Source organism: Panicum virgatum, chromosome 6K, assembly GCF_016808335.1.
Source record: "Panicum virgatum strain AP13 chromosome 6K, P.virgatum_v5, whole genome shotgun sequence".
Taxonomy (NCBI): Eukaryota; Viridiplantae; Streptophyta; class Magnoliopsida; order Poales; family Poaceae; genus Panicum; species Panicum virgatum.
In genome coordinates this window covers 32162755-32182975 of record NC_053141.1, presented here as the reverse complement: position 1 = coordinate 32182975, position 20221 = coordinate 32162755, and the positions used below count along the sequence as shown (strand labels likewise).

Genomic DNA, 20221 nt, shown 5'->3' with positions numbered 1-20221 from the left:
CTCCTTGTCACGCCACAACAATGGACCGACCGGCTGAGATCGATATCGCCGATCGAATCGTCCCGGTGGACGTCATAACGATGGCAAAAGTTCCTCAAGAACAATCTTTTTAACCTGTTCTTCCATCCAGGCAGCCTTGTTTTTTGACTGAAACGATGGCGTCGTTGGCGTTTGGTTTACATGTTGTCACCGTCAGATCGTCAAGAAATCACATAGTTTCCTTCGCGGCTGCCTTTGTTCGATCCCACCACCCTCTCTCTGAAGTCTGAATCTTTGTGGAGATAAATTTATGCGTCGTCGCTTCAAACAATGTCGGCCCCCAATCTTCAATTCTTAATCCGCCACTGAGCTGCATCACTTTGTCAGTTTCGTCTCCGAATCCCTATATATACGCCAGCCAGGGTACTTCCAATGCACTTGCAAGTACTACCATCTAGCACATCGATCCAAGGAAGAAGAGGTCGAGAGCAGCAATGGAGGCGGCCGACTTCTTCCGCGTGAGCGAGTGCAAGGGGCAGAAGACCATCGACGGCGAGCAGGTGCCGCTGGTCCTGGCGCCCTCCGACGAAGGCGCCAGGAGCAGCGGCTGCGAGGCGCTGGTGGCGGCGCTCAAGGCGAACCGGGAGTGGGTGGAGGGCAAGGTGGTGGCCAACAGCGGCGTCCTCCTGCGCGGCTTCGACGTGCGCGACGCCGTCGAGTTCAACGCCGTCGTCGAGGCGCTGGGGTGGCCGGACATCCGCTACGTCGGCCCGGCGCCGCGCACGCACGTGCACGGCCGCGTCTGGACCGCCAACGAGGGCCCGCTCGAGGAGTTCATCTACTACCACCACGAGATGGTCCTGGTAATATATAGTAATAATTAATTCGTCGTCGTCGATCGGCGATCGCCATCGCTAACGACGAACGAAGCTCTGCTCTGCCTCTGCTTGATGATCGAGCTCGACAGATCAAGGAGTTCCCCGGGAAGGTGATCCTGTTCTGCGAGGTGCCGCCGCCGTCGGGCGGCGAGACGCCGTTCGTGCCGAGCTTCCGCGTGACGGAGCGCGCGCTGGAGGAGTTCCCGGAGACGGTGGAGGAGCTGGACGCCCGGGGCCTCCGCTACACCTTCACGGCGCTGAGCAAGAACGACACCAAGTCCATGCGCGGCCGCGGGTGGGAGGACGCCTTCGCCACCTCCGACAAGGCCGAGGCCGAGCGGCGCGCGCGCGCGCTGGGGATGGACGTCGAGTGGCTCCCCGGCGGCGGCGCGCGCACGGTGCTCGGCCCGCGGACGCTCACGCGCGTGTTCCCGGGCCGCAAGGGCCGCCGGATGTGGTTCAACACCGTGGTGGGGATGCACGGCAAGGAGTTCAGCTCGGCGACGCTCGCCGACGGCTCCGAGATCCCCGCCGACTTCGTGCGCCGCTGCGGCGAGATCATCGAGGAGGAGAGCATCCAGTTCCGGTGGGAGAAGGGCGACATCCTCATCCTCGACAACCTCGCCACGCTCCACGGCCGCCGCCCCTCGCTGCCGCCGCGCAGGGTCCTCGTCGCCACCTGCAAGTGAAACGCGCGGCCGCCGGCCGGCCGGCGCCGCAGACGCTGAGCTCCGCTCCTCGGCGTCCATGGTGTACTCCGCCGCAATAAGATTATTATACTAGTAGTATAGTAGATTGTGTTGAGGAGGAGCGTCGGCAATCGACCGATCGGCGTGCTGTATAGATGGCACGCCATGTGTGATCTCGTCAGGTATTCTAGGTGTGCTCAAGCATGCATGATGCAGCGAACACTTGCGTTTTGCAGCAGGTAGATGCATTGTGTGTATGTGGGTTAAGCTCAGTGTTAGCACCTGAATTAAATAAGAAATGGATAATGGGTTTAAGTAGATTTGTTCAGTGATTGATGCGTCCAAAGTCCAAACCGAGTGAATTTCACAGCATGACACTGGAATTCGCATGCATTTGTTGTCATAATTTGAAATCACCTGTGAACTGAATATCCTGACGGCGCACAGTTTAGGACAGCACGCCACACATGAAAACAACAGAAATGCTGCCTTGAACTTTCAGTTGAGTGACAGCAGTTTGGGTCACATCCAAATGGCTACAAATACAATGAACGCCTCAAAGGTGCTCTGCAACAAGACAACAATGTAAAGCTGGCTAGCACACAACACTTGGCCGTACCAGAAAACAGACAGAAACACGCTTTGGGCACCAGCCACCAGGTCAGCCCCAGTGTCGATATGCACCAAGACCTCATCCAAATCAGTCACTATCACCATGGACAAATGTCAAGTTAGGCTATTACAATGATAACAGAATATCTTTCAACACGGCGCAACTTGCCATGAGACTAGAGCCTACAGGCAGAGTCAGGGATTCGGTGGTATTCGGGGCGTCATCATCAGTAACTAACGGTTTCAGTTTATTAGCAACAAGGCAACTGCAATCACACTGGATTTACATTGTACATGAAGCACGGCAACCTAGATCAGGATCTAACAAGTCACAAGCAGGCGTACAGGCTCCTAGTAAATGCCAGCAAAAGCACCCGGTTTTTGACTTATACTGAGGCTACACAACACTGAGTCTCTAACTGTCCCCGCCACGTTCGGTTTGCGCCTGTGGCTGCGGCTGAGCTTGCAGCTGGGGCTGCGCTTGTGGGGGCTCCTGTGATTGCAGATGCACCTGAGGTTCAGGTTGCGAGGATTGCTCTGGTGATGGATGCAGCCGCGCTTGTGGGGGTTGCTGCGGCTGTGGGTGGAGCTGCACTCGTGGGGCCTGTTGTGGCTGAGGGTGCAGCTGCACTTGTGTGGGCTGCTGCGGCTGCACATGGGGTTGCTGCGACTGAGAATGCAGCTGCACTTGTGGGTGCTGCTGTGGTTGAGGATGCAGCTGCAGTTGAGGCTGCATGGGTTGCTGTGGTGGAGTATGCAACTGAAGTTGAGGATGTGGATGCTGCTGCTGCTCTTGATCTGGCTCCTTTGGCTTGGGGGCTCCATTATTCATCCTTGCGCGGGCCTCAGCAAACATCCTTTGTTGCTCAGCAACAGCTTCTTCCTCTGTCATCTCAATCCCAGTGAACTTGCTAGCTTTTGGTGAGTCCTGCTCAACAGAAATATTGGTGTCACGCATAGTATACAAGGTTACAAGAGGGATTAATATGCGTAGCCCAGCGAGTGAGTACAAACCAGAGTATCAAGTTTGTGTTGTTCATATGCAGCATAAACCTCATCAATGTACTCTCTGAAGCCAAGATCCTGGGATAGCAAGAATTATGATCAGCTAAGGAAATTCACATATTGATTAGTAATATTGACAGCTAGAGCGAAAAAAAACAAATACTATATAAAAAACAGTACATATCAAAACCCATAACCCAGCATGTATACATATAAACAGCAGGCAGACATCCTGTCCAGCAATTAACTCCAAAACTTTTTCCATGACTACAGAAGAGCACTTGAACTCAGATATTTACCTTCCATATCATACTAATCTCCTTTACACATTGTCCCCAAGCATATTATTTTTCTATATTAGAGTTTGCAGAGAATTGAATAACACAGCTGATGCACTCTATATCAAACATTCAAACAAACACATACAAAAGCACATTTACACAATACTAAAGCCAAATAATGAGAAGGTAGAGTTCCCCAACAACCCCCAAAAAATTATCAAGGATAACCTCATCCCTGTCCTTGTGTTCACCTAAATATTTTCTTTGAGAAGTAACACAATAAATTGTGAAAGGAGAAAAGACTAACACTTAGGGCCTTGAGAACATGCTCAGGAGCAATTGTTTTCTTTTCTTCTCTGCTGCACACTTCATTGGATTCCGAAGACAGGAGATTGATGAACTCTGAAATATGTGCATACAAGTAGTTAGGCTAGAACTTCTACCGGACTCTATTCTTAAAAAAAAAAATCAATAGTTCTTTGTCAGTAAGGCTGCGAGATATGTCCATGCAAGATGTGTAAGCCATTAAACAGAACATGTTATGCCGTTAATTCATAATAAGATGGATACAAAAGAACATGTACATATATGGTAAGAGGATGGATCTTCTCATGAAGGCAGCAATATAGTATGAGAAAAAGTAAAAAAATCTTACCATGTTATCCTTCTAAAAATTGTTTTATCTTTTATTATTCGCAAGATAATAACCAGAAATAATCATTAAAAAAGGGCGTACCCACTACTAAAAGCTTCCACACAAGGGGGAGACTCAAAATAATCACATTTTACACAAATTAATATTTTACACAAATTAACACAGCTCAATCATATATTTTATTACAGTCTGCACTGTGCAGTATACTTTGCATGCTGACTCTTATTTGTCTTTGGAACTACACTCAGAAGTTCAGCACTCCAAATCAATATTCCGAAGTTCAGCACTCCAAATCAATATTCCATAAAGGACAGCGATTCATTGTGCAGAACCATGTGATACTTGCATTGCTGAGCACATAAGTTGTACCATATGCTAAGATGGTATATAATGGTGTATACTGTATATTATTCTCATGTCTTACCTACACAGCACTCAACAAGAAGATCCTGTGCATCTCTTGCCACTCGAACATCAGGAGGAAGCATCTCTTTAATTATCTTAAACATTGTTGCTGAAATGCAAAGCAGAAGTTCAATCAGTACAAGATTTTAGAACAACTCCACAAATAAAATGGTGACAAATGTTTCAATCCAGGTCCAGAGAATTTTATTTAAACACACAGCTCTAATTCAGTAGAACATTATTAGCACAGTGGTAAACCTATATAATTGCCCATTCACATTTCGTGGTAAACATTAATTAAAATTTTAGACAATACTATTATGCAATAATCATCATCAAACTTTCCCAGAATAGTACGCAGTGTATGACTAGGAGTTATAACCAAAGCATATCAAATTATAAAACAAAACCTCTTCCTATGTTACTACAAACAGCCATTCAATTCAGACAGAAAGACTTCATATAATGAACCACAACCATTGGAGCATCATAACTCATCAACCAGATAAAATGAAAGCTAAGGCCAACTTCAAGCAAGGTAGCCCTAGGATGCATTTTAACAAGACAGTTAAGTCATTATGTAACCGTACACGTGAACTTAAAACCATGGTCCAAAACTACTAGTAATAATCAGTGATTTAAAGGTATCGCCTAGGCATCTGGGCAGACCTAGCTCGCCTTGGGAACAGTAACGCCTTGTCGCCTAGGCGTCCTGGTGTACCCAGTTCGCCTTGAGTCACCTTGTCGCCTTTAAAACACTGGTAATAATGAAACACCAAACGCCACAATCTGACAAACAAGAAGCTGAAAACCAGCTGGAGCAACAGCACGACCTATCAACTAGCACTGATATAATCCCCTTTGATTAGAATGAACCGCTAATCCATGAAACTATCAACACGGCTGCCAAATTTAACCCTTACAATCCGCGAAATTCAGGACTTCGCCCCCAGGCCCCAGGACATCATCCTACAAACGAATTCGTCCAGAACAACACCTACGCAAACTAAAATTTCCTCTAACGCACGGCTTCAAATTCAAAAAAAAAAACCCCAGCTATTGCTACCGTGCCGTGCCGTCTCACAAGGAACACGCAACCTACACCCTTAACGAGACTATCCGGACCAAGAGGAACACGCACACCCACACGAGAACCTAACAGCGTCCAATTTCAATAAAGAAGAAGGCGCCAGAATCCGGCTTTTACGGGGGTGACCGGGGGGAGGGAAGCTTACATTTGGGGAGGGAGACGTCCTCCTTGGACTTGCCCACGATGTCCATCGGGTCCATCTCCAGGCACCGCGCCGAATCCGCGCGAGATTAGAAGGGCGCGGAGGCCAACCAGGGCGCCCCGCGAGTGAGCTCGGCTGGAGCAGCGTGGAATCGGGGAGCTAGGGTTAGGGCGCGCGGCGAGGCGAGGGCGGGAGGGGAGGAGGGGGGGTGGGAGACCGGAGAGGCGGAGAGGAATAGAAAGGGAAAAACTAGGTGCGTAGTTTGCTATCCACCCCCTGGAGTTCGTCGATATTGCAGTGACAGGCTTGAACTGGTAATCAAGCACGTGCGTGGCGATCAACTGAAGAGAAATTATTTGCATTTTAATCCCTGAAGTGTGCTTCTCTTCAGAAGTGGACTTCGCTGAGCACGGACTCTGCAGTGATGGACTAATCAGGTTTCTCACCGTGTATGCTGGGTTAGCAGACTGGTCCCTGCTCATAAAAAAAAAACAGACTGGTGCCTGCTGTCGGTGTCACGCATCGTGTTCAGAACTTCTAAGTGCCATTTCAAAACAAGAGAATTCCAAGTGCTCAGAATTACAAGAGTCTCAGTAGCATCTGAGGTCCTGAGTTCGACTTACCGTGAAAACAAATTTTTTAGAATTTAACGGAGTTTGCGCTTTCAGTGGTAGGTGACGTTCCCGTCGACAGCGAAGCGCCTGTGGTGACTTCGTCAATCTCGAGGATTTGTCGGCTCAGTCTCTCGGAGATGCTCATAGAGGTAGAATTATGTGCGTGTACTCATAGGGATGAGTGTGCGTGCGTGTGAGAAAAAAAAGTGTTGATGGTTGCCAACTACGACCCCGAAGGCAGAATTGTATCCGGTATTATTCATGAGGCACCAATTATACATATTTTTGGACTTTGGCTCTTTTAGGTCCACCTGTCAATGATATGTGACGGATCAAAAGTCAATTTACCGCAGATAAAGATAAAGATTAACCGATATCTCATTTTCGTGTCACAAATTTTTAGAATAAATATAGAGAAATACAAACATCTAGATTGAGGACAAATGTTGGAGCCTAATGTGCAGGCTCTATCAATTTGAAAAGCAATCCTCTTAGGCTTACTCCAACCGAGTAGGCAGCAGGGTACCCAAACCAAAAAAAGGTGCTGGAAGTGCACTGTAGCAGGACCTATCTCTCTCCAACCGAATAGGTAAACGCGATACGCATTTTAGGCTGAGGGGTACTGGAGACGCAGAAATGGGTCATCCCTCTCCCGCACGGGTCACTGTACGACCTGCCCACTACGCTTTTTATCTGCTCGGGTTTTTGCCTACCCAGGTGCCCGTCGCCCATCTCCTGGCCGCGAGACCTATACAGCAAAATGGGTCTCAGTTTTTTGCCTACTCGGTTGGAGTAAGCCTTAGGCTATTTCCAACAGGAGACGCATCACGCTATCCATATCCAAAATGGGTGCTCCGCAGTCAAAAAATGGCATCCAACAGAGTAGGCAAAAGGGAGAACCATTTTGCGTCTCGGAGAAGAGGGTAGGCAAATTTGCGTCTCTCTCTCCTCGACCCAAATCGAAGCCGTGCGGGAGGCGGGTCCGTGACAGGGAGCCGCTGTCGCGGCTAGGTGGGACCGCGGCGGGGCTCGGCCGACGACAGCGAGGCGAGGAGCAGCGTCGAGGCGGGGCGCGAATGACGACGTCGAGGCGAGGAACCAGCGGCGAGGCGGGGCGCAGCCTACGACGCCGAGGCAGGGAGCCAACGCGGCCGCCGTCGCCGCCAACGGCGAGGCGGGGAGCTGCAGGGACCGGGGCGAGGCGGGTCCGCTGTGGCGAGCGGGGCACAGCCAGGCGGGAGCGGTGGGGAGTGAGGCTCGACGAGAGGAGCTAGCGGCGAGCAGCAGTGGCAAGGCGATTTTGCATCCGCTGTTGGAGAAGAGCAGTTTTGGGTGCCGGACCCTTTGCAGCTCGCGACCCAAACCAGCACTGGGTCTGGTATTTGGGTTTCCACTGTTGGAGACACTCACACACGTGCCATGGTCCTCGTGCTGCCAGCTTAGCACTGGCGACCCATGTGGAGCACCCCACTGGCGCGATGAAAAAACAATCCCGCGCAGGTTAAAAATAAATAGTTCTAAAACCTTAAATCCAATTCAAAAATTTTAACTATACCATTATGTTCTTTTTAACGAGAGCTTTAAAATAAAATCCCACATGAGTATGTTTTTCTTAAAATTGTGAAATTACTTTTTCAAAAAGAAACCTTACTTCCTATACCACATAAATTAGTCACAAGTTATTCTGTATCATGTATACTATTGGCAAGTTACCTCCTCTCACAAATTAGAAAGTTATTTTTTTCTAAAATTCATATGCTACAATGTTACTTTCTTTTTCTTAACTTTCACAAAATATAAAAGTTACTTTTCTTAATAGAAACACAAATAGAAAAGCTTGCTTTTCCTAACATTAATTTTTTTAGATAATAGAAACGAGTTTGGCCTCTATAAAATGTATACAGCCTTTGATTTCTACAAAACATAGATGTCTATTGGCTAAATGAGGAATGAACAAAGAAAAAATGATCTAAACCAATACTAAGATTATGTTTTCACTCATGATTGGCTATCTCTAAGGCGACAGCCTCCATTGCAAGACTCGCCCTTTGGAAGAGCACCTTTGCCATATCTTCATGCTGCAAGTGCGCCCACATGCGCAACTAGTAGGTCCCCTGAAAATAGCCTGCACAAATGATGAATATTTGATTTTGTCAAAAAAAATAATATCATTATGGCGTCTCCAAATAGTCCAACACATTGCAGCTACCCACACCAATATGATACGCCTCTTGTCATCAAAATTTGAGAGCCAATTTACTCGCATATGGGAAATCGATCTTGGGCATGGTGATAGTCAAAGAGGAAATGTGTAATTGATTCGTTACAATTACAAAAGAAACGGTTCAAACTCCCCTTCAAATTTTTCCTCACTAGATTATCTTTGTTAGGATAACTCCTCTTTGGAGATACCAAAAGAAGATCTTTGTCTTGAGAGGTATTTTTAGTTTCCAAACCAATTTGTGGTGAAAGAGTGCATGTTGGTTTATCTTGTGGAGGTATTAGATCTAACATTAAGGATCTCATATTTATATAAATTCCATCTGAAGTGATCCCTCCCTTCAACTAAATTGATGTTGGTTATCTCAACTATCAGGTCAAGCCATTCTTGATGTTTTTTATCCACTAATGCCCTTCTAAACAAAATGTTTAGGGGTTCAGAACTTAAGGCACTCACTACTAATGCATGCGAGCTATGTTGTAAATTGATGGATACTGATCTTTGAATAGCCTTTGGCCCACCCAAGTGTTCCTCCCAAAATCTCGTTTGTTTCCCATATTTAATCTCAAAGGATCCACAGGCCAAGACCTCTTCTTTAATCTTCATTAACCCTCTCTAAAAATGAGAGCTTTTCAGTTTTGCTTGGACTTGTGGTAGAGATTTTGGGTTCAAATATTTGTTTCTGAGTAAAGACTGACATGTGCCTTCGCTGTTAAGCAAGTTAACTATCCATTTGCTTCAAAGGCAATTATTCTGAATCTTAAGGTCAATGACTCCAAAGCCCCCTTGATTTTTGGGGCAGTAGAGAATGTTCCATTTGGCTAAGTGGTATTTTTTCCTTATCTGCACACCTTGCCAAAAAAAAAGTGATATGTAGTGATTTAATTTCTTAAGAACCCCTTTGGTATTTCAAAAGAGGACATCATGAACATGGGTAGACCGCTAAGTACTTAGCTTGGGAGAACTAATGTGCCTCCATATGACAAATGCTTAGCTTCCAACATGTTAACTTCTTTTCAAAACATTCTTTGACTTTCCTCCGATTAATATTAAGGAGCCGTCGATGATGCATTGGAATCCCTAAATATCTAAAGGGATACTCACCAGCATTGCATCCAAAGAGTTCAATATACATCTTCAAACTCTTTTGTTTGTCCATAACAAAAGATTTCACTTTTCAAACTCTTTCGTTTGTCCATAACAAAAGATTTCACTTTTGTGAAAGTTTATCTTAAGACCAGACATCTGTTTGAAAACACTTAGCAAAAGCTTCATATTTTTTGCTTGTTCGATGTCATGGTCTAAAAAAATGATGATATCGTCTGCACATTGCAAAATCGACAAGCCGTCATCCACTGGGTGTGGTATAATACCACCGATTTGTCCGTCATACTTAGCTCTTTTAGTTACAATTGCTAGCATATCTGCAACTATGTTGAACAAGATGGAAGACATAGGGTCACCTTGTCTAAGCCCCCTCTTAGTTTGGAAGTTATGGCCAATGTCATCATTGATCTTGACCCCAACAACTACACCCCCCCCCCCAAAAACCATTCCTCCAACCCATCTACACCATTTGGGTGAGAACCCTTTCATTCTTAGTGTTTGTTGAAGGAACGACCACTTAAATTTGTCGTAGGCCTTTTTAAAGTCAATTTTGAAAATGACCCCATCTGGCTTCTTAGTGTGTAGCTCGTGAATGGTTTCGTGGAGTATGAACACCCCCTCCATGATATTTGTACCTAGCATAAAAGCAGTCTGGGAAGAACTGACCACTCTGAGCTACCTTATTCAATCCGTTGGTACCCACTTTTGTGAAAATCTTGAAGCAGACATTAAGAACACAGATTGACCTATATTGCTGTATCTGTTTTGCATCCACTAGCTTTGGAAGTAATGTAATCACTTCAAAGTTGAGACTATAAAGGGGTAAATATGATAACTTTTCTTTTTCGAAAATCTGGTGGGATTAGATTTTCCATTTTTTTTAAAAAAAATAGAGTGATATCCTTTTAAGACTAAATTAGATTTTACGGTAAAATCCACAATATTAAAGTGATGCCCCGCTACAATATTAAAGTATAGCCATAGGTGTATTTATAAAGTACCACTGGTCAGTGGCGGAATTCAGTGGAGGAGAAACTGGGTTCCGGCCCCCTTCCCTTATGGATGTTCTAAAGGTCCTCGAGCAGATTTAATAAGCTTGGCTTATAGCCAAGCATGATAATTTAAAGACTAGTTCAATAGACAAGCCATACAACAGTTTAACTTTGCATGTACTCCTACACACTTTTTATTAAGATGGACCCACTTGTCAGATTTCTTTATTCCCTAATAACCAAGAGCCTGAGAGATTGAGGGTAATGAGCGAAAGGTAAAGCATGCGTGGGTTCCAAAACGTCTTGGAAAATGAGATGCGACCGGTGACGGATCCAGTGCCAAAGCTTCTTCTCTCTCTTTATTTTTCTCTCCGCCAGCTAGGATTGTGCTAATGTCGCTCGGCTATAAGCCAAGTTGAGTTGGCTTATTGTACCTGCTCTTATGGCCAATCAACAAGCGTCATGAGAAATCTAACATTTGTTTAGCTGATAGCCTCAGGGTTAACAACTTTTTAGCAATTTGCTCGCCCGCCCCTTTGGTCACGGTCCGCCACTACTGCCACTAGTGTTCACTTTTTTGCAAGAATGGCACTTGAATGAAACTCTGGTGACGTTTTAAGATTTTATAGCTACTAAACGTGCACTTAACAAATCTAAGCCGTATTAACTTCACAATTGTCCCTAAACCACAAACTCGATTAAAAAATTATCAACTGAAGTATACTCTTGAGTGTTCAACAAAAATAGAATAGATACATGTGACTGTTAAATGGAATTGCATACCTGGATCACCATGGCAAACCAAATGGACGGGCGGGCAGGAGCGAGTAATTCTTTTCTTCGAGCGTAGTTAGCAAGACGTATCTTGAGAAAACGTGCGGGAGCTCAAAAGGCTAGGCATCCCAAGCAATACATGTATCGACTAGCATTACATCTTTCCCTCTGCAACACTTAGTTATTTTGTTTCACAAAAAAGAACATTTAGTTATTTTGCCAGTGACATCATTTGTCCAACAAAATCGTTATTTGCATAACGAAAGGGATGGCAGTGGCACAGCTAAAAGGATAGAGGGACCAAATACAAAATAAAGCCCTTGATTTTTTTTTCACGAATGTTTTTCAGGAGGGCAGAAAATAGTTTGCATTGCCCCATGGGCAGTCATGGGGAAAAAAAACAAGAAACACAAGACAGAAAAGCGACCTATCCCCGATGGGCTATAGAACCCATCAGAATTTGGAAAAGTCTATAGCAAGCAGAATGTATTATATTTCAGTTTCATATATGAAATCCTTCATAGTGAACTAAATTCAAGCCCAACATGGCATTGGTGGACAACCGATCAATTATTCTGAACTTTCAATTAATATTGAATCCCCCATGACACAGCCTGTTATACGAGTTAGATATTATACAGTGCTTTACATCAATTTCAAGACACAATTGCCGCCAAGGAATTCCACATGACACAGCCTCATTAACAAGAGACAAGGTTATAAGAGTTAGATATTATATGCTTTACATCAATTTCAAGACACAATTGCGGCCAAGGAACTCTGATACAAAACACGTTATCCTACTATCTTGTAGCTTGGGTTCACAAGGTTGTCCAAGCCTGAGACGACTTGGATTGATTCGATGACATCCCCAACTTTGACATCCGCCAAGAAATCCTCATTCTCGGTTACATATCCAAATACTGCATACCGTCCATCCAATATATTGGCATTGCTTGGAGTTAGCTCACTCTCTTTTAAGAGCCAAAAGATTTGACTAGAAGCTGAATTATCATCAAATTCCTGTCATGGATTGCAGTTATCTCATGTTAGAATATGCTAGATATTCAGATAGCTGCAAATGCTTATTGCTTAATCTGCATGACTCTTACTTCTCTAGCCATTGCCATCGTTCCAAATGCATTAAAAGGAAGTTTCGTTTGAGCCTTGTAGCGGCCAAGTTCCTGAAAATCATTGACCCCGTGTAACGTAAGAAAAGGCGTATTCAAATACAACTGCCTAAAATTCTGAGCATCGATGAAATGAAAGGACAAAGAAGAGATGGCTGCTTCTGCTTACTTCAAGTGTTTCACCATATACAGGAGCCTTATCAACATCAACCATTATTTCAAGAGGTATTGTGCGAATTTTGCCAGTGCTGGGATCGATGAACCCCTCAGCTGGTCCCTCTGGATCTCCGGTTTGAACAACAAAGCCGTCAGCTGCAGAAGAACCAACACAGTTCAGAAAAAACTCACTGACATCTAGGCAAAACTTGTTCGTTTAAAAAATTGAACATTATAGTTATCAGATGAAGTGTGATGTCAAACAAATTTCCAGAAATACCATCCTTTGTAATGAGCTCTTAATTATGAAAATGCATATGCTACTTGTTACAAGATGAGTACACAGTCACTACTTCCGCTGTTCCGCACATGAAACTCACATCTTATAAAACTTAATGGATATAAAACTGCAACATAATAACAAATGGTGGATAATGCAAGAAAGAGACAATAACTGTTAGGAGCACTCAATGATTGAATTACCTCTCTGGATTTCCATGCCATCATAGAATTTCCGTTCCACCAAATCTACGAAGTTCCCAGCAGTCACAGGAGCATTATATCCATCCAGAACTATTCGAAATACACAATCTTCTATGTTGGGATTGTCCTTAATTTTAACCTTCATATCCACAGTAGCTCTTCCTTTGAGAAGAGGCATGTTGCTGTACTCTTCTGGTATTTCATAGGGAAAGCCATCAACCATGTCTTCTTCTACACTGCAGAAATGCAATGTCCCAGGAAGATCTCAGCTGCAGAGTCAATGACAAGGTATAAATGAGAAGAGCTGTTTCATAACAGTTCTTACAGCTATTTAGAGGCAGATACAACTCCGTTGTCTAGCACTAGAGAGTTATTTGTTGACAAGAAGTTTTGCTCAGTGAGCACTAATATTATATTGATAGATACTACAATTTTCCACCAATAAACTTTCGTATGTAGCTCCCAGAAATAGGTTTCGGAACTATTACTGCTTTGCTTAGCAAACAGAGAACGAACATGGTAGTTTTTGCTTCAACGAGTAAGTTTACTCACGTTCCAACATACTGGAGAAGCTCTTTCTGCTTTGGAGCTACAGCATCCCTATTTCTGTCTTCAACAATTCTTTGAAGCTCATCAAGTCCAACAGCCAATTTATCCAATAACTCTTCTCCATTTGCTCTTTTGGACTCAGCAAGACCATCAAGAATTACACCTCTCCCATTGTCCAGTGCTCTCGATGCTTGTCTGACATTCTAGAATTTAAGGGAAATTCATAAGTTCCAGAAAAACAGGTAAACCAAAGTGACTAAACTTGGAATGGAAGGGAAGCTGCTTTCGTAATTGAATGCATTGCCTTTTGTCTAATAAAGCCTAGATCACTGCTGAAAGGCACCTCAAATGCATGACTTACTCTTTCAACTGAATCCAAGGCTCTAACACCAGCAACCTTGAGACTGTCAGTGATATCCTCCAGTGGCTTTTGAACCTCACGAATAGCTTTGTTATTTATTGGCAAAGCATATCTTAGTAAAGCACCTGGATCTTTAACGGGAGGTCCAGAGATCAGAACAGAGACATCTGGAAGAACAGGTTCGAGAGGAGAAGCATAGGCCGACGATCCTAATGTTGGTGCACCACTGATCAATCCAACTGACAAGGCAACAGAAATCGCACACTCTTTCCAGCTGAAGGAGTTTCTTTTCTGCAAGGTTGTAAGAGAAAGAAAAATGAGAGATGTATCAGGGAACAATCCACCAACCAAGAAAAGAGCTCACAGTACAAAACTTCAGTCAGCAAGATTAGTGCATCCTAAATCGCAGCAGTAATCATACTGCATATTCTCAGCACAAATTGTACCTCCCAAAACATGCTCAGAACATGACCAGGAGCAGCAGGAAAGTTTTATGAAAGTTAATTGGAATGCATGATCACTTACATGGTTGTAAACTCTCATAGTAATGAACATAAGATAAGAAAAATTGGACAATTGATATAATATTCCACATAGAGAGGTGAAGTGCATAAATTAGCAAAACTAATCTTCCAGCTTCATATCTTTGAGAGAGAAAAAACAGGGTTCACACTGTTTTCCTCTATTACACTAAGTACCATTTTAATCATGTGGATTCTCAAGACTTGCCACTAGATTACTTGGTATTCCATGATTGTCTTTACCACTCTACTGTTTACAGGACAGGTGACCGGAGCGCCGAATTACCCATTTTCCATTAACTACACAACCCTGGATCTTTTTCACTGACTGCTCAAAGCTACATCACAAATTATACCTATTTAGAATTTGAAATCGCAACATTGAGCAACTACAGAAATACGCCCCTTTATATCCTGATAATAAAGAAAATTTTAGTACCCCTGTCCCCACAGGAAGCTTAAAAGTTCTTCTACCCTGGTCTTACCAAACCATTAACTGAGAAGAGTAGCAATAGCCACCAATTTACAGCGTCAACTAGAAAAAACTTCGTCAGTACAATTCAACGCATCAATATTTCAATCTTTCAGTCCAAGATCCAGCATTGCTAGGCATCGGCACGCCTCACCCATCTAGCCTAAACTGCAATGCAGCAACGCGGTACCACCTAGCCACATTGCTATACAGCCATCGAAATTCCACACACACACGAAGCGAGAAACGAGACGAAATGCGGGCGGAGCCCAGGAACCTGACCTCTCCTCCGCCGAGCGCGCACCGGGCGACGGCGCGGCGGCCGCGGGCCGGGAGCGGCGGCAGCGACGGGCGGCTGCAGCAGCAGCGGGAGGAGGCGAGCGCCGCCGCCATGTGGTGGGGTGAGGAAGGAGGGGGGGGGGGGACTGGAGGGGAGAGGAGACGAGGTGGCGGTGGTGGAGAAGAGATGGTCCGTGCCGGTGGTGGGTCGGCCTCGGCGAGGAGGATAAGGCGCGCGCAGCGATTGGTGGACGCGACGCTGAGGTGGATAACGGCATGGATAAGCCTCCCTCCCCTGCCCTTGCAATAGCCAATGCGATAAAAAGCAAGGTTTATATCAACAATTTGCAAACATGAAAAATGAAATAGAAAAATTCATTGAAAAATGGCTACACATATATTACAAAACATGATGGTACGCAGTAGAGCAATTTTTTGATTTTTCTGTAAAGGGACTAATTCATGAGAACTATAATCCATAACAACAGAGCCATACAACTTCTGCAGATATAAAACTACTTGAAATGTGCCTTGTTCATAGGCAGTTACCTCCGTTGATTCCGCTCACGCCTAAAAGAAAAGTTGTCTCGTGCAGAAATCGGTGCCACTTAAATCACAGCAAAAGGTATGCGTATAATTTTTTGTGATCATATTTGGTTTCGAAATGGATGGGAAAGTTATATGATGTAAAATGAGAAAAATTGATTTCTACGGACGTGGAAGTTTTGCAAGTCTATCTGATGCTTGCATTAAATATGGGATGAATGTGTCTTGGTTATGACATGATTTATGCATAAAAGGCAGATGTCGCTGGCTCACAGCATATTATACAGGTTGCAGGTAAAAAGTTTCTAAACTGTTGGTAGCAAAAAAAGTAGTATCATCAAAGTAGGAAAGGTCTCGCTGCCATCATGTCACTAAGTGATCCAGTGGTATGCCAACGGATTGTTTGATTATCAAAAGTAAACATTCTCAATTGACATTTCAGAGGTCCAAGAGCAGTAGAAAAAAGGATATGCTTTGTGATGCGTCTCATAGCTACCTGGTATTTCTGAACGGCTACAAAAGTTATTCCTGCCAAATGATCTCACCTGTGGCCAGCTTTTCTAAACATACACCAAAAGGCGAAGGAAAGATGGTTACATGGTTTGATCTGTTGCCAGTCTCAAGCATTCAAATAGCACCTGAACTTGAACACACTGTTATCGCCGGAGTTAATTTATGGGCCGAAAGCAAGTTGGGCTTAAAACAGAAGGTTAAGAAGGCTTGTAAAATCGGCTCATGCGTGGGCATTTGGGCCACATGGGCCATGTATCCTTAGATTTAGTTCAAGATTAGAGATAGAGTCCGATCGGGACAAGATAGAATTAGATTGTTTCCCAAGTCCCCGGACTATAAATATGTACCCTATGTTATTCATGAAAAAAAAGAACGTCATCACGTCTCGCAAACAACAACTCTCGGCGCATCGCCACCCCTAATTCTAGGGTTTCATCCAAGTAAGCGCCATGCTGCCCTGATCGCCTCTTGCGATCAGGGCAGTGTTGTTCTTGCTTTTACCTTGGTATTACTCGTACTGAAGTGTTTTTGATGGCGAGTAATGCTAGTTATTCTGATGTTCGTAGCATGGCTTTTAGTAGATTCGTCGTGTTTTGTTGCTTATCATCTACGAATATCATGTTGTTTTTGTGCAGTCATGTTTCAATCTTATGCTAGTTCTTATTGTGTAGAATTAGTTGCACGGAGACAACACCCTGCTTCTTTTCTGTCTAGTAGATCCAATCTATTACGGTTTACTCTTGTACATAAGAGTTGGCGTGATATCTGCTAGGTTAGGCCTTGCAAACGGATTGGATGATCCGGTGATGTATTAGATGCTTTGCCTTAGTCTTAACAGGAAATTGATCCGGGAATCGGCTCTTGCTAGTTCTTAGGCCTCTGTTTTTTGTTACGGTTTAGTTATTTATTACGTTTATTAGGCCCAATCACGTGTAGGATGTTCCGATCTAGCAGTGAAGCTTTGACCATCGTGGATTAGATTCCTTAGATTTAATTGAAGCAGCTTTACACTTATTTGCTTTATTTATCGATATCCGGATAGATGCAGATCCAATCTGACACCGGGACTCGATCGGCTCTTTAAAGCCGATGCAAGAGTCGTCCCGGGGAGCCGACCATGGCTCGGACTTATGTTTCCACGTGTTTGTGTATGCAGGCAAATCGTCGCAAGCACGTTCGCACCTTCCTGATCGGGTATAGGTCAGGTGGCACGCTCGACTTTCTCTGGAATCTCCGGGCGCGTGACGGAATTGCGGGCCGTCGGCGAGGGAGCAGTGCCTGCCAGCGCCCCGGCGATCTCCCGGCTCTTCGTGTTGCCTGTCGCTGCTCGCCGGTGGGTTTCGACCGACAACACATTCTGGCACGCCCAGTGGGACCTTCATCAACAACAACGCCCACCGCAGAGATGGCAGGAGCTCAAGACCAAGCACCGGTTCCACCGGTCACCAAACCTGTCACGTATGAAGAACTGACTACGGAGCACAAGCAAAAATATGATGAGATCAAAGCTCAATTCGAAGCCGATCTCATCGGCTCTTTTGAGAGGACCCGCAACCACGGCATCAGGTGGAAGGGGTTTTCACCAGAGGGCGCTCTCGACAACGTTGACCTGTTTGTGTCTTCAGAGGAGCGCACCAGGGCCCTACGCCAGGAGATGAACTATATGGTGGCTCATGCGCTTCATCGGCACTCAGAAAGCCTGGTGAACGAGCTTGAACGCGTGGCACATCGCGTTGTCCAGGAGGTGATCAAGAACCAATACTCCCCATCGGGACCAATCCTGGGGAGCCACAGGGGAGAGGCTGCATTGCAATCTAGGCCGCCAGTGTCCTACTCGCTCGCGGCAGCAGGACAACAAAATTCGCCGATCTATGTCGTTCACAAGATCGGCGGTGATCCTGGAGAAGGCCAGTTCCTGACCGAGCCACCCAAGGAGATCCCGTACGGCTACACATGCGCATACATCCCTGACAGCGGTGATCCAACACGCTCGGTGCAGTTGGCAAGCCCAGGGGCTTCTGGAGCAGACGCGGAGAAACAAGCGTGGCTGGCAAAGTACGCTACCGGGCCGAGTGCTGAGCCATCGGCCCCAGGAGTTCTTAGTGTGGAGCAGGTCAGTAGAATACTGAGAGACCAGTTTGGCATCCTGCCCAAGAGAAAAGCGATCGGCTATTCCAAGCCGTATCCAATTGACTACGACTTGATCCCATTGCCCCCCAAGTATCGGCTCCCAGAGTTCACCAAGTTCAACGGGTCAGAAGGAGCCAGCTCCATTGAGCATGTGAGCCGATACTTAACGCAGCTTGGGATGATCTCAGTATCGGATCCGCTGTGTAACACCCCGGGTGTCTGCACAGCATTTAAAAAGGTGTCTGCACAGTAATTGTGTATGTTTGCTATGCATCATGTGCTTGAATTGCTTAAAAAAGATCTTTTTGTAATTATAAAAGGCTATATGTGTAATTATGATTTTATGCAAGGTCCTTTCTTTAGTTATTTCTGAATATAGCTTTTGTGGAGTGTGTTTTTGCAAAATTTCAGTGCATTTCATGCATGGCAGCAAATTTTGCTTTTAAGTCTATGTTTGAAGTGAATTTGCTTTGAAAAAAACAAAATTCCTAGAATTCAAAATCCCTTCAATGTTTTTAATTTTAGCTCTTGAATCTTTGGTCAAATAAATTTTTGCACAACATTAAAGTTGTAGATCTTGAAAAGTTGAACAACTTTCATGTTGGGTACTTTTCCATTTGAGCTTTGTTTTAAAAGTTATCGCTGGTTTACAGTTTAGTCCCTAGAATTTTTGGAAATTGCAAAACGACCCTTATCTCCATCTCCCACCTCCCTGCTCTGCTCTCGCCGCCGTCCACCGACAGCGCCGCCGCCGGCGTCGTGGAGAGGCTTCCCGGCCATTAATTCACCTCGCGCTGGCACCCACGCGTCGCGCTGCTCCTCCTCCCCCGCCTGTTGCCTCGCGCTGGAGCTTCCCCGGCCGTGCCACGCGCCCCGCCGCTTCCAGAGCCGCCCAGGCGGCCGCCACCTCGCCGTCGCCGTGGACAGCCCCGGATAGCGCCCGCCGCACCCTTCTAGCGAGCGCCCGAGTGCTACAAGAACCCCAGAAGTCGATTTCGTTCGCTCCTTTGCCCTCCCCTCGCTCCCACGCCTCGGAACGCCGCCGCCGCACCACCCCGAACCCCGGCGAGCTCACCCCGCCGCGGAGCCGCCACCACAGACCCGCTCCACCCCAATAGCCCCCACCATTAGCCACGCCTCGCCCTCGCGCAACTCCCAGACCGCTTCCCCTCGCCCGAACCTCACCGGAGCCACCCCGCCGCCGTGCTCCGAGCTCCACCGGCCGCCGCTCACCGTGGACCGACCTCCTCCCGCCCTCATTTCGCGACCCAAGAGCCTCCAGAGAACCGCATCGACCTCTACTCCATTTCCCCCAACCCATACCTCGCCGCCGGTGAGCCCCTCGCCGGGAAACGGCCGGTCAACCGCCGCCACCCCTCTCTGACCCGGCCCAGGGACCTCGGGTTGAAAGAAAGAAAACCCCAGGGGGTTATTTGAATAGGCCTAGACTCAGATGAATAGTGCTATAGGGGCTTCTTTGCTATGATTTTCAGTGAACTTTGAAATTCTATATCAATTCGTAGAAAATTCGTAAAATAGCAAATCTTGATGTTTTGGAATCCTCTTGAAGAGCTCTATGCAGTAGAACCATAATATGTTAGGATTTAGTTGCAAGTTTTTGCTGTAGATTTTGATTT

General features: G+C 45.6%; 3 protein-coding genes across 3 annotated transcripts; 1 reads left to right on the top strand and 2 right to left on the bottom strand.

Annotated features, from left to right (window-relative positions):
• The first annotated feature begins 439 nt into the window (after positions 1–439).
• On the top strand, positions 440–1831 carry LOC120713671 (clavaminate synthase-like protein At3g21360). The gene is made up of 2 exons (XM_039999614.1): positions 440–842; positions 947–1831. The coding sequence occupies exons 1-2, from the start codon at positions 474–476 to the stop codon at positions 1544–1546; spliced, it is 969 nt and encodes a 322-aa protein (XP_039855548.1). The 5' UTR covers positions 440–473; the 3' UTR covers positions 1547–1831.
• Positions 1832–2231: 400 nt separating this feature from the next.
• Positions 2232–5990, bottom strand: LOC120713670 (protein Dr1 homolog). The gene is made up of 5 exons (XM_039999612.1): positions 5740–5990; positions 4524–4613; positions 3752–3846; positions 3173–3241; positions 2232–3086 (listed from the first exon to the last, which is right to left on the bottom strand). The coding sequence occupies exons 1-5, from the start codon at positions 5792–5794 to the stop codon at positions 2574–2576; spliced, it is 822 nt and encodes a 273-aa protein (XP_039855546.1). The 5' UTR covers positions 5795–5990; the 3' UTR covers positions 2232–2573.
• A 6024-nt stretch (positions 5991–12014) lies between these two features.
• LOC120713669 (peptidyl-prolyl cis-trans isomerase, chloroplastic-like) lies at positions 12015–15592 on the bottom strand. The gene is made up of 7 exons (XM_039999611.1): positions 15399–15592; positions 14124–14414; positions 13766–13965; positions 13214–13449; positions 12744–12886; positions 12557–12628; positions 12015–12467 (listed from the first exon to the last, which is right to left on the bottom strand). The coding sequence occupies exons 1-7, from the start codon at positions 15507–15509 to the stop codon at positions 12240–12242; spliced, it is 1281 nt and encodes a 426-aa protein (XP_039855545.1). The 5' UTR covers positions 15510–15592; the 3' UTR covers positions 12015–12239.
• Between the last annotated feature and the right edge of the window lie 4629 nt (positions 15593–20221).

Bases quoted from the DNA above. Each gene is read 5' to 3' on its own strand.
- LOC120713671 (XM_039999614.1), top strand. From the start codon at position 474: ATGGAGGCGGCCGACTTCTTCCGCGTGAGCGAGTGCAAGGGGCAGAAG. The intron at 843-946 runs GTAATATATAGT...CGAGCTCGACAG, and splicing joins ACCACCACGAGATGGTCCTG to ATCAAGGAGTTCCCCGGGAA.
- LOC120713670 (XM_039999612.1), bottom strand. From the start codon at position 5,794: ATGGACCCGATGGACATCGTGGGCAAGTCCAAGGAGGACGTCTCCCTC. The intron at 3,847-4,523 runs GTAAGACATGAG...CACATATTTCAG, and splicing joins TCTTGTTGAGTGCTGTGTAG to AGTTCATCAATCTCCTGTCT. The intron at 3,087-3,172 runs GTTTGTACTCAC...TCTGTTGAGCAG, and splicing joins AACACAAACTTGATACTCTG to GACTCACCAAAAGCTAGCAA.
- LOC120713669 (XM_039999611.1), bottom strand. From the start codon at position 15,509: ATGGCGGCGGCGCTCGCCTCCTCCCGCTGCTGCTGCAGCCGCCCGTCG. The intron at 13,966-14,123 runs GTAAGTCATGCA...CTTAAATTCTAG, and splicing joins CCTTGGATTCAGTTGAAAGA to AATGTCAGACAAGCATCGAG. The intron at 12,468-12,556 runs GTAAGAGTCATG...AATCCATGACAG, and splicing joins CGATGGCAATGGCTAGAGAA to GAATTTGATGATAATTCAGC.